The sequence below is a fragment of the Sphaerodactylus townsendi genome, linkage group LG03 (genome assembly GCF_021028975.2).
Source record: "Sphaerodactylus townsendi isolate TG3544 linkage group LG03, MPM_Stown_v2.3, whole genome shotgun sequence".
Classification (NCBI taxonomy): Eukaryota; Metazoa; Chordata; class Lepidosauria; order Squamata; family Sphaerodactylidae; genus Sphaerodactylus; species Sphaerodactylus townsendi.
The window spans coordinates 169,920,985-169,937,153 of record NC_059427.1 but is presented as its reverse complement, the minus strand read 5'-3'; the positions used below and the strand labels follow the sequence as shown (position 1 = coordinate 169,937,153).

The following is a 16,169-nucleotide window of genomic DNA, read 5'->3' as shown; positions in this document are numbered from 1 at the left end:
ATCTGACAAGACCAGCCTAGCTTGGGCTATGCTTTATACAGGATTTTCCCTATCACAGTGGTGGCGAACCTTTGGCCCTCCAGATAGCAGTGGATTGTTAATTTGAGTCGTTTTCCCCTGCCAGCATGGTCACTGGCCAGCTATGCTGGGCTGATGGGAATTGTAGTCCATAACATCTGGAGTGCCAAAGGTTCGCCACCACGGCCCTATCACAAGCTTGAGAGATATAATTAATGTAATAGTGCTGCTGACGGTCAATCAAGAATTCTAAATTCTGGATCCAGATTTTCTACGGCACTGGATATCCTTCAATACATAATTCAATACATACCATATATTCTCACAGACTATAATGGGTAGGAAAGACAAACGCACAGCCTACCTAGGTTTTCCAGAGACACTTGCCCCCTCTCCTCATTACTGCTTACCTTTACAGCTTTTCCCATCTTCAGCCAACTGGAAGGAACTGTTGCAATAGCACGCCGGGCCATTCAGAGTCGGGACGCAATTGTGCTGGCAGCCCATAGAGGAGCAGTTTGTCAAGAATTCTAAGGAAAAAGAAGCAAATGGCACCCATTAGATGCAAGGAAGGTGGTATATATTAGTACTCTTCACATGTGAGGCTTAGACAGACTTTTTCCTTAAAGAAAGCTGTAGAGCAAACGTAACATGTATAGTGGACAGAACGTACGCTGGGTTTCTCATCGGCATTAACAATATCCATATGTAGGGCCCCCCCCACCCCAGTTCCTGATGTTGCTGTCTAACAACTGGACTGTAAAAATGGCAATTATTTTAAAACTAGACAGACTGGTTCTGCCAAAAAAAGATACAAAGATACCTCGTTTACCTTAACAGTTCTGAGAAACAGTTCTGTTTGAATCCCATACAATCCCAAAGGTTGCAATCATAATGTGACCTAGGCCACTGCGGCATCCCAAATCAGTATCAAGAAAATGATAACTACTAAATGATAACTACTAAAAATCTCTACATAAATAATTTGACAGAGGGCACCAAATTTGGCAGGAATAGGAGCACAAATGCCTAGAAGCAGGCTTGGGCTCAACTATCTACAGCAATAATTATATCTAAACTAGAGCTGGAACAATATCAATGCATACAGCTGTAATAGTTGCTGCTCTTCTCTAACTGCCCACTTTCATTCTTGACCCTTGTATCCAAGCCTCTTACATATGGGTTTTTATTGTGTTTTTACTGTCATGGTTTTAAAGTTGCATGTTTCATTGAATGGTAAAGGGCAGGTAAAGGAGCCACGTGGCGTAGTGGTTAAATGCTTGCACTGCCACTTACATGGTCAGGAGTTCGAGCCCCCTGTGGATCAGATATCCTGGCAGCTGGCTCATGGTCAACTCAGCCATCCATCCATTTCGTGGTCGGTAAATGAGGACCAAGCTCATAGCCAGGGAGTAAAGAATAGCCGGGGAAAGCAATGGCAAACTACCCGACAAAGAGGCTTGCCTATAAAATCATTGCTCGCAGTGGTACCCCAGGGACAAACACGACTGAAGGGGAAACTTTACCTTTTACCTTTAAAGGGCAGGTAATATATATACGTATATAGAGATAGAAAAAAATATGGAAGTTTTTGTTCTTTTCTTCAGTGTAATGTGTGTTGATTGTTGATGTGCATAGGCCTGAGAAGAGGGCAGATACTGTCTTATAGCAAGCATTATTTCTCTGTGCAGTTCCCAAGAAGTGGGGAGAATTCTAGTGAGTGCTCTGTCCCAGGTAAAAGGTTTCAGGTTCTCTGGAAGAACAGCAGAATAGCATCTGTTCCTACCCAGCTGTCAGATGGTATTTCTAAGCCCATGTCAACAAAGCATTTCAGGAGCAAAAACGTACAATCCACACTGCCAGATAAGCTGGCCTTAAGTGTCTTTCAAAGAACAATGCTATAATATGCAAGCCATTTTACCCTGCACATATCTTCAGGAATGGGGTAACTACAGTCTCCCTCATTTTTTTTCATGAATAATCCAAGCTTCCCTTGGAAATAACAAGTAAAATCATCAGTAATTTTTTCTTAAATAGAACATGAAAAAGACATGAAAGAATGTGAACATAAGAACATAAGAACAAGCCAGCTGGATCAGACCAAAGTCCATCTAGTCCAGCTCTCTGCTACTCGCAGTGGCTCACCAGGTGCCTTTGGGAGCTCACATGTAGGATGTGAACGCAATGGCCTTCTGCGGCTGTTGCTCCCGATCACCTGGTCTGTTAAGGCATTTGCAATCTCAGATCAAGGAGGATCAAGATTGGTAGCCATAAATCGACTCATAAATCTGTCCAAGCCCCTTTTAAAGCTATCCAGGTTAGTGGCCATCACCACCTCCTGTGGCAGCATATTCCAAACACCAATCACACGTTGCGTGAAGAAGTGTTTCCTTTTATTAGTTCTAATTCTTCCCCCCAGCATTTTCAATGTATGCCCCCTGGTTCTAGTATTGTGAGAAAGAGAGAAACATTTCTCTCTGTCAACATTTTCTACCCCATGCAAAATTTTATAGACTTCAATCATATCCCCCCTCAGACGTCTCCTCTCCAAACTAAAAAGAGCTGCAGCCTCTCCTCATAGGGAAGGTGCTCCAGTCCCTCAATCATCCTCGTTGCCCTTCTCTGCACTTTTTCTATCTCCTCAATATCCTTTTTGAGATGCGGCGACCAGAACTGGACACAGGACTCCAAGTGCAGTCGCACCACGGCTTTATATAAGGGCATGACAATCTTTGCAGTTTTATTATCAATTCCTTTTCTAATGATCCCCAGTGAAACTCTGGAAACTTATTCGCAAGGTATCCCATTGCTTATGCAAGTGATTTTATGAGGTCCCCAAAATGAGATTCACCTCTAAACACTAAGGTCATGAAGTCCTGCATGAGATCAGAGGGCAGTTAAAGAAGACAGTGCATCCCAAAAAATCTTCTGATCTGCTGAGCTTTCATAACTTAATTGCAATTAATGGCGGCAATAAATGTTAATAAAGTGTCTGCGCCTAACGTTTCCACCAGTACACAAAGGGACAGCTGGGGCCCATAATGAATTCTCCATAATGTTGATTTATTTTAATTTCTACAACAATCTGTGGCAACTCAAGATTCCACCAAGGTCAGTTAAAGACAAGCCACATTTGACTGACTAAATTTTCTCTATTTTGACAAGAACTAATCTAGTAGCAACAAACCAAGATCATCACTGTGTCCCACCTAGGGGCTTGCCGCACTACACAAGGGAGCTAAGGTCGACTCGGTTCCCTTCAGTGGAGGGCGATTCCAGGCTGTCCGCACAGCAACTTACTTGGCCCCCTGGAACCGAGCTAAGTGGACGGGATCATCTTGGTGCCTGTCTCGCTCCTCGATCGTGATTGGAGCTTGTGTTACCACGGGAAATGGGAGCGTTCTTTTTTTTCACAGTTTTTTACAGTTAACAGTTACGTGCGCTTTCTGCCCGCCACAACTCTCCCATTCTGCGCATGCCACAAAAGTGGCTCCTGATTGGTTGAACGGATGAGGTGTCGTTTCGATGCGTCCGCACTTCGAAGCGTTGAAGCAGTATCGACCTTGTTCTGGCAGAAAAGTGTAGTTCATAACTGCGACAAGGATGTCGCAGTTCTGGGGGGGGGGGGACCTGAGACAAAACAATGTTGAGCTCAGTTGCAGTGCGGATTCACTGAGGCGAACCTAGGTAGAAACCAGTACAACTCTGTCAGTGCGGAAAGCCCCCTAGACTGTGCCTAAGATTCTATAGGCTACAGAGATCAGTTTGCCTGAAGAAAATGGCTGCTTTGGAAGGTGGACTATGGCATTATATACCCCTCTGAAGTCCCTTCCCTCCACCTACCCTGTTCTCAGATTCAATCCTTAAATTTCCATTTATTTCCCAGCCAGAACTGGCAACTCTTATAGGAGGTGATGCCCCTTCCACAGAAGATCTCTGATTACTCCCTCATTATAGAAACTTGTGCCCCAAAAGCTGCATTTCAGGGATCATTTTGAACAGCTGTTCAACAGACAAAATCCCTCCTGTATGTGCCTTCAGGTGGATCCAAACCCATGTCTGTGCTGAAATGAAAATATACTTGAACAGTGGGCTCTCCTGTTCTTCTCAACCAGATGACTCTTCATGTGTGGGCTTGCTGGGATACCTCAGCAGTTGCTACAGCAACTGTGGAGAGCTCTCAGAAGGCTTTTTCATGCCAACTTGGTTGGCCTTTGCATGATCAGAGTCAGGGAGCAGACTGATATATTCCTCACAACGACCTTGTTTTTAATATTGCCAATCCAAATGATGTCAATTTAGGAAGTATCTCCTAAATTTCCAGAGCTCACTTCACATCTACTTTTTGCACACACACACACAAACAGATTCTGTGAATAAAACAATTATTACAGTTGTGACAATATTAACAAATTACCCAGATTAAGCAACAAGGGGTAGAATTTTTAGGTCATCTCTTCACGTCAATCCAAATACCTCAACTTTACTGTTTTGTTTGAAGAAATAATAGTTGGGCAATGAAGCTAGCTAGCCCACGCAACCTCAGAGGAAACACTTGAGGAGATAATGATCGTATGACCTAAATCAGCGGAAAGCCTCAAGAAGCCGTAATGATTCACGCACATCACAGGATTTCATTTTCCAAACCAATCTCACAAATTGACTGCTTAATGGCTTTTTGGTGATTGGGAGTGGCCAGCCCCACAGTTCCCAGAAACACAAATACAAACACCAAACACAGAAGGCTTTCTATGTGGTAAAATAAATAAACAAATGGTACCAACTTGCCAGTGACTCAAATAAAGCTACAATAAGATAAGCTTCCGCAGCTCCAATTAACACACAAAGGGGTTGAGGACTGTGTCTTTTTGTGGCTAAAAGGGACACTCATTGTGTGCGACTAGAATGCACTTCAACCTACAAACAGCTCTTTGTCTCCCTCCCCCCCCCTTCCCCCTGCGATTTGGAGTTCAGTATTTCAAGGCTGGTAACAGCTCCCATGCATATGTATTTGTGTCCAACTGGCTTCCCACAATTTCAATATGGAATTCATTGTGAGAAGCGCTGCAGGGCAAATTTATACATGACAGTTTCTCTTGCATTCAAGTCGTCCTGACTGAACTCAAGGTATGAGGTCACCCTAAATAATGCAATTTGTAGGTCTAGGCAATCACAGTTACGGGAGAGACAGCTTCTTTTCCCCCAGAACATACTCCCTCAGCAACCCTATGAATGGCTGTGTTTCCTTTCCTTATCCCTTTCACTGCCCTTTGTTTCTTGTGCACTGCGCCTATTATATTGCAAGCCATTCTGGTCAGATGTTGAATGCATAATTAACCACAGTAGCATCCCTACCTGAGGCTAGAGGAACTTCCCTTCATCCTAAGGAGACACCCACCATCTCAGGTGGCTCTTCCTCCAATCCATGGGCCTTCTTCCAATTCGTGGCTTTTCCATTACAGAAAAAGTCATTTCAATTGGAGGGAGGTGAGAACACAGGTCAGTGTGGAGAATTGTTAGATTCCCCCAGGACCTTTCCTCCAACTTCAGTGGCTCTTTCTCCAACAGAAGAGCCAGTGAAGTCAGATGAAGGTTCCTTAGGATGGAGGAAAGCTTCAAACTTTGCTCAGTGGTGAGGTGGGCCACAAGTCAGTGTAAAGGGTGGCTGGATGCCCCCAGGAGCCTTGCTCATATAAGCCTTGCTTTTCTTTCAATGGAAGGGTGGAGAAAGGGTTCAATTTTTGCTTCATGGAGTGGTAGGATCCACCATAATAACCATCATGTTGATGCAGTTCAGTGATGAAGGGAGAGGGAACTGCCCCTGGGGCATGAACTGCTCACGTGCCCCTGCCCTCCCCCCCCCCCACGTGACTATAATAGCGGTGCCTGGGGCGAGCCATCCCGGATGTCCCCATTGCAGCTATGCCTCTGATGGAGTCAAAAGCAATAGCTTTGTCCGTAATCCCAGAGAAGGGGGGTCATGGTGGGCCTTGGCTCAAAAAGGTAAAGAGGTGCACTTACACTGCTGGAGGAAGGGGCTGCCATCTTCACTAGAAATCACATTCAGCAGTCCTCACCTTACAACTAGTGCTTCTCAGCAAGTGGTCCTTTGCCCGTGAGCTGCAAGGGTAGAAGCCAACCACGCCATACTAGCAGCTTGCCAGAAGCAGCAATCAAGGTGAGGCAGTGGGTCAACTTCATCTCAAGGTGACTTTTTTTTGCTTTCCCTTTTTAACTCTAGTGATAAATCTCGCTCGCTTCTAACTTTAATGAACAAATAAACAAAAACCAAAGTGCAGGAAATCCCTCTGAGGCACGTGCACAAGGAGATCTGTACAGCCCTTGCAACCTTGCCAGTCGTGGCAGCAGTCAGCACAATGGAGGACTCTCCCAGCCAATGGAATTACACCTAATAAATAACATTTATTAAACCCAGGCCCATCAGGCAGTTATTTGGGGAAGAATTACTCAGCCTTATCCTCCTTAACAATGGCAGGGGGCTTTTGTCAGTTCTGAGCAAACAGCCATAGGAAAAGAGTGTTTGCTGAGCATACACAGCCCAGCAGGAACGGACAGGGCTATTTGCAAAGATCCCCTGCGGACACTGAGCACCTACCAGGCATTCGTCCAGCATGTCTCCACTGCTGCTTCTGCACAGAATGGTTGCGCACTGTTCCACACAGCAGTACAGAATGGCCATCTAGAACTCACAGCCCCATGCTGAGGAGGAGGTTCCAAACTGTATTCTAATGCAGCGGCCAATGAAATTTCATTTCCCCCAGTATGTTTACAAGGAACAGGCCAATTCTGCATCCTAGTTCTCCAGGTACTGCATTCTTCCTTATACCCTTTTGCTCTTTCTAGTTCCATAAGAGTAGCAGATAATGGACGGTGCAGATATAGCCTTAAGCAAAGCTTCCTCTCCTATAGCCAGTGCAGAAGAATGCTGCTGTCTGATCAGTGACAGCAGGCCTTGCAAGACAGAGGATTCCTCCACTAGAAACCACTGCCAATTGTCACAGAGGCACAACTTCCTCATCCAGTTCCTCCCAGCTGGTTACAGAGCATGCCCAGAGTAAGGAGATGGTCTATTCCAGGGATGGGCAATTATTTTTTCCATGGGGCCGCATAAGAAACAGAAAATATTGTGGAGGGCCGGGCCAAAAGGCAGGGGGGCAAGGCGCTTTTGAAAGCCCCACAGAAGCCGGCAGCCAAGGCAACCGGCTTCTGCGGGGCTTTCAAAGACGCCTCGCTCCCCAGCACGGCAGGGGGGCCAGTCAGGGTCATCCGGCGGGCCGGATGTGGCCCGCGGGCCGTATAATGCCCAGGTCTGGTCTATTCTGTACCACAAGCTCAAAAACAACCACTCTCAGTGTAACATAGGTAGCAACAGCACACAGACTGCATGCTTTCCCCTTTGTTTCATCCACGGGCTGTGCACAGGATCCTCGAACTTCAGGTGGTCCTCTTGTAGGTGCCTGAAGTTTGCTTGACCCAAATAGTTGAGCTGACAATCTTTGCTTTTTGTTACCTGCATAGACCAGTTTTGAGCAAATCTTTTTACATACGAAAGCATGGGCCAGTATTGCATTATGGCAATGTTCGTTCCTGGTAACTTTGCTACATGGGGAAAGGTTGAGGCTGGGTGGTAGAATATCTACCTTGCCTGCCAAAGGTCACAGGTTCAATCCCCAGCATCTTCAACTAAAAAAGACCATGTAGAAGGTGACAGGTATGCTCTCTACCTGTGACTCTGGACGGCTGTTACCAGTCAGACTGGAGCAGTACTACCCTTGATAGAGCGAGGGTTTGATTTCAGTATAAGGCAGCTTGCAGGCTCACAAGTTTCTCACAATGTACTATGACACAGTAGTCTATTAATGGCTTCTCTTTCCAGGAGCATCCAACTTCTAAGCTTGTTGCAGTTTTTGATTTATTCTTCTAAGAGGGCTTTCATATCATCAAAATCTTTATGGATCAAGGTTTAAGAGGGTTATACTAGTCAGAGCATCATAAATTTCCTGGGAAAATATGATGCAGAAGGAAAGAGATTTGACTTTGGGTTTCTTTAATCCTATAATGTCTTGGTGATGAATTTGATTAGCTTAACCAGTTGCCAGTGGCAGGTCCCAGATTTCACACTTATAAGATTACACAACCATATAAATTGAATTTACTGATTAGACAGTAATGTCAGGACATTACAACAAAAGTTTTAGTCATATGCAAGGTAGTTGAAATGCAGTGATTTTTTTAAAACTTTTATTGAAACTAATCTGATTCCATTGTTTTTCTGTAAACCTTTTAGAATGGTGTATTAAATGTCTCCTTAAAACAAAATCTGAATCTATCCAATAAAACTGAATTGACAGCTCCACTGTACCAAGCACATTATACTAAAGCCTGCAGTTCAGTGTAAACTGAACAGCAGCAGTGGCGTAGGAGGTTAAGAGCTTGTGTATCTAATCTGGAGGAACCGGGTTTGATTCCCAGCTCTGCCGCCTGGGGAAATCTGGGGAATTCAGATTAGCCTGTGCACTCCCACACACGCCAGCTGGGTGACCTTGGGCTAGTCACAGCTTCTCGGAGCTCTCTCAGCCCCGCCCACCTCTCAGGGTGTTTGTTGTGAGGGGGGAAGGGCAAGGAGATTGTAAGCCCCTTTGAGTCTCCTGCAGGAGAGAAAGGGGGGGATATAAATCCAAACTCTTCTTCTTCTTCTTCTAAACAATTGAACTATGTGAATGGAAGTGGTAACTTTGAGCTGCCTTTGGTTGAGGAAGCGACAGTTCTTTTTCAGCTTGCTGGCCTCCTGATAGTTGTCTCCTCTTCTCCTCCCCAAGTATGGTAAATCTGAATTATAAATGTGTGTGTGTGTGTGTTGTTTTAGTTATACCACAGCCTGTTGTTGGAGCCTATTGAAACTTTAAATCTGTTGTATTGTCGAAGGCTTTCATGGCTGGAATCACTGGGGTGTTGTGGGTTTTCCGGGCTGTATGGCCGTGTCCCAGTAGCCTTTTCTCCTGGCGTTTCGCCTGCATCTGTGGCTGGCATCTTCAGAGGATCTGATAGTAGGAAAGCAAGTGGAGTATATATACCCTGTTGGAGTATCCAGGGTGGTGGAAAGAACCATGGTCTGTTAACAAGTAAAGAGTGCAATTAGCAAGCTAATTTACTTGTTAACAGACAATGGTTCTTTCCCCCACCCTGGATACTCCAACAGGGTATATATACTCCACTTGCTTTCCTACTATCAGATCCTCTGAAGATGCCAGTCACAGATGCAGGCGAAACATCAGAACACGGCCATACAGCCCGGAAACCACACAGCACCCCAAATATCTGTGACTTTGGCAACCCAGCTGTGCTTTTGTTTGCTTTCCATCTCACAGAGAAACACTATTTTGAATGGTAACAATTACCCCTTCCTTCCAGAAAGATCTGTGTCTTTAGTTCAAGTTTCAAAAGAGCCATTTGGACTGCTTGTGAGAAGCCTTGTGAGAAGAAATGATATCCATATCATTTTTTCATGATTGGTCATGGATATGACCAATGATTGGCAATAGAAATAGCACAGATTTTTTAAATAATCCTTGTTACATGTACTATTTCTTTTGGCACTTAAGAATACTGTATAGGATATATTGTTCTTGAGGTGGTGAGGATGAAAAAAAACCATAACGAAGGTAAGTGTTTCAGTCAGTTTCCTTTCTATGGAGGGAGACTGCTAGGGACTGATGTTCAGTTATGGTAATCTAACATCCAAGTAAGGGATTTGAGTATAATTTTTCACAGTTGAAAATGTCATGAAATGAGTTAAGCCACTGTACCAGAGGCGTATGTAGGCAAACTGGAGCCCTGGGCAAAATCTGAGTTTGATGCCCCCCCACATGGGTGGCCACCCTCCCCCACCGTGATCAAACAATGATTTTTTCCACCAGGTCATTTCAAAGTCACCATCGCATTATAGAACATCCCCCAACTCACAAATCTGGATTTAAAAAGAGAATATGGGGAAATTTAGGTAGTGCCTGTTGTCAGGGGTGCAATTATTAAGATAGCAGCACAAAAAATTCAGAGTATCTTCGTGAGACCCTACTGATGATACCACCCAGGTTTGGTGAAGTTTGGTTCAGGGGGTCCAAAGTTATGGACCCTCAAAGGTGTAGCCCCCATCTCCTATTAGCTCCCATTGGAAACAATGGGGGATGGGGCACTCCCTTTGGGAGTCCATAACTTTGGACTCCCTAAATCAAACCTCACCAAACCCAGGTCATATCATCAGGAGAGTCTCCCAAAAACTCCCTGAAATTTTGGTGCTGCTAGCCTAAAATCTGCGCCCCCTGCAGGAAAAAAATGGAAAACACTGAAAATACAAAATCCCCCACAAACGAACCTGCAATTTTGTCGCCCACCACAAGGTGGCGCCCTGGGCAGCTGCCCACTTTGCCCAATGGGAGGAACGCCTCTGCACTGTACCAACGGTCCCACTATGCCTCTGTTTTTGACCACCACAAATAAGTCGTCGATAAATCTCTTATAGAAGAGCATATCTTCAAAAAAAAGGATTAACAGCCTTGTCCCTTATCAGGCTGTCTTCAAATCTGGCCGTGTAAAGATTTGGGAGGCAGGGGGTGAGGGGGACCCTTTAGCTAGCCCTCTGATTTAAAGGAAGTATTTATCATCGAATCTAAAAAAAATGTGATCTAAAATTAGACCCAGCAGTTCTAACAAGAAAGGTGTAGGAGGGGAGCGTGTTGCTCTGGAGTCAAAGAACTGTTTAGCTCTAGTCTCATCAAGCAGAATGTTGGACTATAATGAGGCAATGTCTAAGTGGACTAAATATGCTCCAGCTGGGGCATTAAGTCCTTCGGTTTTGTCAATCAGGTCTGCAGTGTCAGGTCTCCGCTCTGCGGAGGCAAATTTACTGGTGGTCCCCGGCCCCTCCATGATGCGGCTGGTCTTCCCATTAACGGGCTGTGGCTGCTTACCTGCCCTGGCCCCTGCCTGGTGGAACGCCCTTCCTCCAGCAGTTAGGGCCCTGCGGGACCTTGGAGAGTTCCGCAGGGCCTGCAAAATGGTGCTGTTCCCCTGGGCTTTTGAGGGAGCTGGCCGCTGAGCCCGCCCACGTGGTTGTCCTGCACACTGGTTATCTATTGGACCATCTGCCTTTGATCCCTCCCTTCCCAGGGTTCGATCACTGGGGTTGGGTGCCAGATGTCTTCTATTATTAATCAAATTATTTATTGAAGGCTACTACTGCTGCCGTAGTTTTATAGTTTTAAGGCTTTGTATTTTAACTGGGGTTATTCGATTTGTTTTATTGTATTGCTGTTTGTTGTGCACCACCCTGAGCCCTTTGGGGGTACGGCGGTTTACCAAATAGAATGAATGAATGAATGAATGAATGAATGAATGAATGAATGAATGAATGAATGAATGAATGAATGAATGAATGAATGAATGAATAAAGAAAGAAAGAAAGAAAGAAAGAAAGAAAGAAAGAAAGAAAGAAAGAAAGAAAGAAAGAAAGAAAGAAAGAAAGAAAGAAAGAAAGATTGGTAGAAATCTCTTTAACATAAGGTTGCAAAAATGAGTCAAAATATTGTGCTATGGATTCCATAAATGAGCCAATACCAACACTAGAAATGATCGGTCTACCAGGGGGTGGGCCGATGGGTTTGTGTATCTGGGGTAAGGAACAGAATATAGGGACTCTTGGATGTTGTGCCATATCACAAGCTGCTTTTGAAAGCCCCTAATTCAGCTTTGGGGACAATTTCTGGCGTTTGACAACTATGCCAAATTTTAACCAAGACTCGGTAAAAGCCTGCTGACAGTTTAACTTCTACAAACAGAAAACTTTTCAAAAGTAAAAGGAAGTGCCTGGGATATTCCTCACTGGAATATCACAGCTGTCCTAGGTTTCACATGTGAAGACCTAGGCATACCCAAACCTGTGTGCCCCATAACTGTGATGCCTTTACTTCTAAGTGATCCCGTCTTTATTGCAGAGCTTATTAACAGATTGTGCTTGTGAAGCAAAATACATTTTCACACCCACTCCCACCCAGTGATGGTTATTATGGTGGATCCCACTAAGTTACTGTTTTAACTGCATGTGTTTCTGTATTGTTATAGCCAATGGCTCAAACAATAAATACTTGACTATGACTATGACCCACTCCCACCCAAGCTCTTTCAGAGGAATACAATTTGGCCATTCCTGTACACACTTTGACAAAGATAAAGCCAGGACTCTCCCAGACTGCCTCCTAAAAGCTGCTGTGCTTATAGACTAACTTTTCTGTAATGATTTAGCGGATGAGCTTGCTTTTTGATTGATGTGTTGGGAGAGACAAAAAATAGGTTTTTGGTAATATGCAGTGGCGTAGCGCCAAGGGAATGGGGGGGTTGCACGACGTACTGGGCGTGCACTGGTGCAGGGGCGTGGAGGGGGCATGGACAAGGGTGTTCCAGGGGTGTTTTGGGGTGTTATATGAGCGTGGCAGGGGCGCAGGGCACATGTGTGCCCCGGGTGCAGTTCCCCCTCACTCCGGCCCTGGTAATATGTCATAAATGTTGTCTCTTATTCACTGTTTATATTGACAATAATTGTTAGTACCAACGATTGTAGTAATTCCCTGGAGTTATCTATACCATTTCTTGAACTTTTGTTTTAATCTTCTAATAAACATTTTTTTTCATTCCCACCTAATACTTGACATTAGCAGTACTTATATTAGACTGCTGGGCTCAGGTACAAGCAATGCAGGAACTGGGCTGATCTTTTGTGAACGGTGCTACCCTGTTTCCCCGAATATAAGACATCCCCTAAAAATAAGACATAGTAGAGGTTTTGCTGAATGCGAAATATAAGGCATCCCCTGAAAGTAAGACATAGCAAAGTTTTTGTTTGGAAGCATGCCCGACAAACAGAATACAGAAAAATAAGACATCCCCTGAAAATAAGACATAGCGCATCTTTGGGAGCAAAAATTAATATAAGACACTGTCTTATATTCGGGGAAACACGGTAATAATCGTTGCAAAGCTTGACAGAAGACAGGATTTGACAGGGTGAAACAACAAACACACGCAGCACAGGAAATGTCTGCAGCTTTCCTCCAACGTTACCAAGTGCCTATGAGAAGGAGGAAGGTTTATCATTTCTCATTCATGCAGGAACAGTAGAGCCCACACAATCCAGGAGCTGCCCAGTGGCCTGGTTTAAAACAACTCCATTTGAACATTGCTCTTTTTGAATTTCACTTTTAGCTCCAACTCAACACTATGTGCAGAGCAACCGTAAACCGTAAATAGTTTCATAATATGCAACTGACTACCTAAAGAAGGTGCTCCTTTCCCCAATGAGAAATCAAGGACACAAAGAATAACAGGGGTGGAGCTAACTGCAGGCTTGAGTAAGAATTGCTTCCATATTTGCAGGAATGTACATGAGCGTTTCTACTTAGATCCATCATGCACCCTCCATAGTCTGAGTTTCTTATGAACTGCTGCTTAAAGATTCCCAGAACAGCTTCGCAAGCTTCCAACTGCAAAATAAATTGGGCTTGCAGTATCCTACACCTCCCCTCCCCTTTTGACTTTATAAAAGGTCTCCTTTAAGCCAAATCCGTCATTTCAAATAAGCCAGAGATACGTCATTTCGCAATCTCCGGCGGTTTCCAGGCTCACAGTCACATCACGGCAGTTAGTGCCAATATGGCCGCCATTTGGCACTGAAGCCCCCACATGTGCCCAGATACTGAATCAATCTGGAACACATCAGAGTGTTCATGTGTGCTAAGAGGAGGCTGTATTGTGCAATTAAAGGGTTTTTAATGCCTTGTTCCAGTAAGTAATCCAGAACTTTAAAAAGGGGGCCACTGGAACAAAACATAACGAAAAAATGCAGCTGCCTCTGTTTAAGTCTTGCAGTTAGATGGAGAGGGTACTGAAGTTCAATGTAGAAAGTGAGGAATTGAAATGACTCACACGTATGTTGCATTTGACTAATATGGTTAGAGGAAGGAATAGAAAAGGGTTGCTGACATCAGTTTCAGAGAGTTTCATATGGATATGCAAAAGCTATAAAGGGAAAATTTAACTGAGTTTTTTACCTCTTCGCAAGCCTAACTGTATCAACAGCATAGTATGTATGCATGTGGCAGGAACTGCCAGCCTCACCTCTTACACCTAATTTGCCATCGACAAATGGTCACATTTACAGGAAAGGACAGGACTCAGTTCAGTGACAGTGGCCACACTCATTGTTAACTGGACCCAACTCAGTAAGCCGAACCCGGCTCAGAAAATGTAGGATGGAGACAGCAAAGTCTGGGAAACATGCAGGAAGCAGAGCTCAGAGAGAAGAAAGACCAGGAGAAGGGGGGTCGTCCTACAGTCCAAAAGGGCCAATGGATCCTTGCTGTGGTAGGCAGGGTAAATAACTGGAAGATACAAGCAAGGGGAAATGAATAGGGAACTTGGGACCTTAACGCTTGCTGGAAGACTGCAAGCCAGGTGAAAAAGGTGAGAAGAAATGCTACTGTGATGCAGCCCCCCCAGCCCGCCCGCTTTTGAGAGTCAAACCTAAAGGCTTTTGTTTTAAACAGCCATTATTGTCTACTGTGGTATTAATTATGAGAAGCCTCAAGTATAACATAGAAATATCTATATAAATAAAAATGTAAATGTTCGTTTGTTCAAAATCTTAAATCTCCGAAAACTCTTCACCGGTTGGTTTGAAATTTTGACACAATGTTGCATTCGAATACGCGCGTGTTTTTATATACCTACTATTATACTATGATACAGGTGTCACACCTGTGACAGGTAAAACCATGTTTTTTACAAACAGCGCCATCTGGTGGACGTTACAGCAACACAGGGAGAGAAGGAAGGGAGGGAAGGGAGGAGTGGCATGCAAGGAAGGGGGGAGGGGCCCCAGCATGAGGGAGGTTGCCCGGCTTCTGGACATGGCCCACCCACCCTAAAGGAGGGAAGGAGGGGGAGGGGAGGGAGGGGTGGCATGCAACAGAGGGGAAGGAGGGGATTTCCCCATTTTCTCAATCTTTCCCATTTCACCAGACTGGGCCACAGCAACACGTGGCGGGTACAGCTAGTTCTGAATAAAAAACCTGCCCATGGCCAGAAAGAAAGAAGGAAGACTGAAGTATCCCTACCACAGGGGGCCTCAACCTTTTTTGAGCCTGCAGACACATTTGGAATTCTAATACGGCATGGTAGGCCCAGCAACAAAATGGTTGCCAGAAAATGGCTGCCAAAGGGGACAGAGACAGCCACAAAAAACTGCCACAGTTTAACTTCAGCAACACAGCTCAGATCCTCGTGCCTTGATGGGAACTGCTGCCCAAGCAATATTTTTTAAAAATCTGCATTATCAAAACAGCCAATCAGAAGCTCAATCTGGCACCACCCATTTCTAAAAACACTTGGCGAATGCCAGACAAAGTGTTGGTGGGTATCATGGTGTCTGTGGCAACCCCATCCCTAGAGCAATGACAGCCCCTTACCTGCATTCTTGCTGAGTTTGTGTCTTGTCTTTGGCGAAAACAAGAGTCTTACGAATCCCTAAAGAGGAACCCACTGACCATAGCAGAAGCTTCTATGTCCTTGAGCTAGGACTCAGTGGTGACTATACTCCAGTGGCACTATACTTCCTATCAGCCCTGCCAGCATAGTCACTGGCCTGGGGCTGATGGGGAATTGTAAACTATGGGACATCTGAGTGCCAAAGGTTCGCCACCACGGAGCTAGGTGCTCTGTTCTACAGCTGAAACTGAACTGCTATCACAAGCTGATCCCTGCAACATAAATGAGGCTGTAGAAATGCAGGGACTCAGTGGTTAAGAGCAGGTTAAGAGTAGTGGTTAAGAGCAGGTATACTTTAATCTGGAGGAACCAGGTTTGATTCCTCGTTCTGCCGCCTGAGCTATGGAGGCTTATCTGGGGAATTCAGATTAGCCTGTACACTCCAACACATGCCAGCTGGGTGACCCTAGGCTAGTCACAGTTCTTCTGAGCTCTCTCAGCCCCACCTACCTCACAGGGTGTTTGTTGTGAGGGGGGAAGTTTGTAAGTTTGAGTCTCCTACAGGAGAGAAAGGGGGGGATATAAATCCAACTCTT

General features: G+C 44.9%; 1 protein-coding gene across 1 annotated transcript in view; it reads right to left on the bottom strand.

The window, feature by feature from the left end:
- LRP1 (LDL receptor related protein 1) overlaps positions 1–16,169 on the bottom strand; it is a 466,085-nt gene that overhangs the window by 272,209 nt on the left and 177,707 nt on the right. The window contains 1 exon segment of the mRNA XM_048487597.1: positions 429–548. Within this exon segment, the coding sequence (XP_048343554.1) occupies positions 429–548 (120 nt within the window).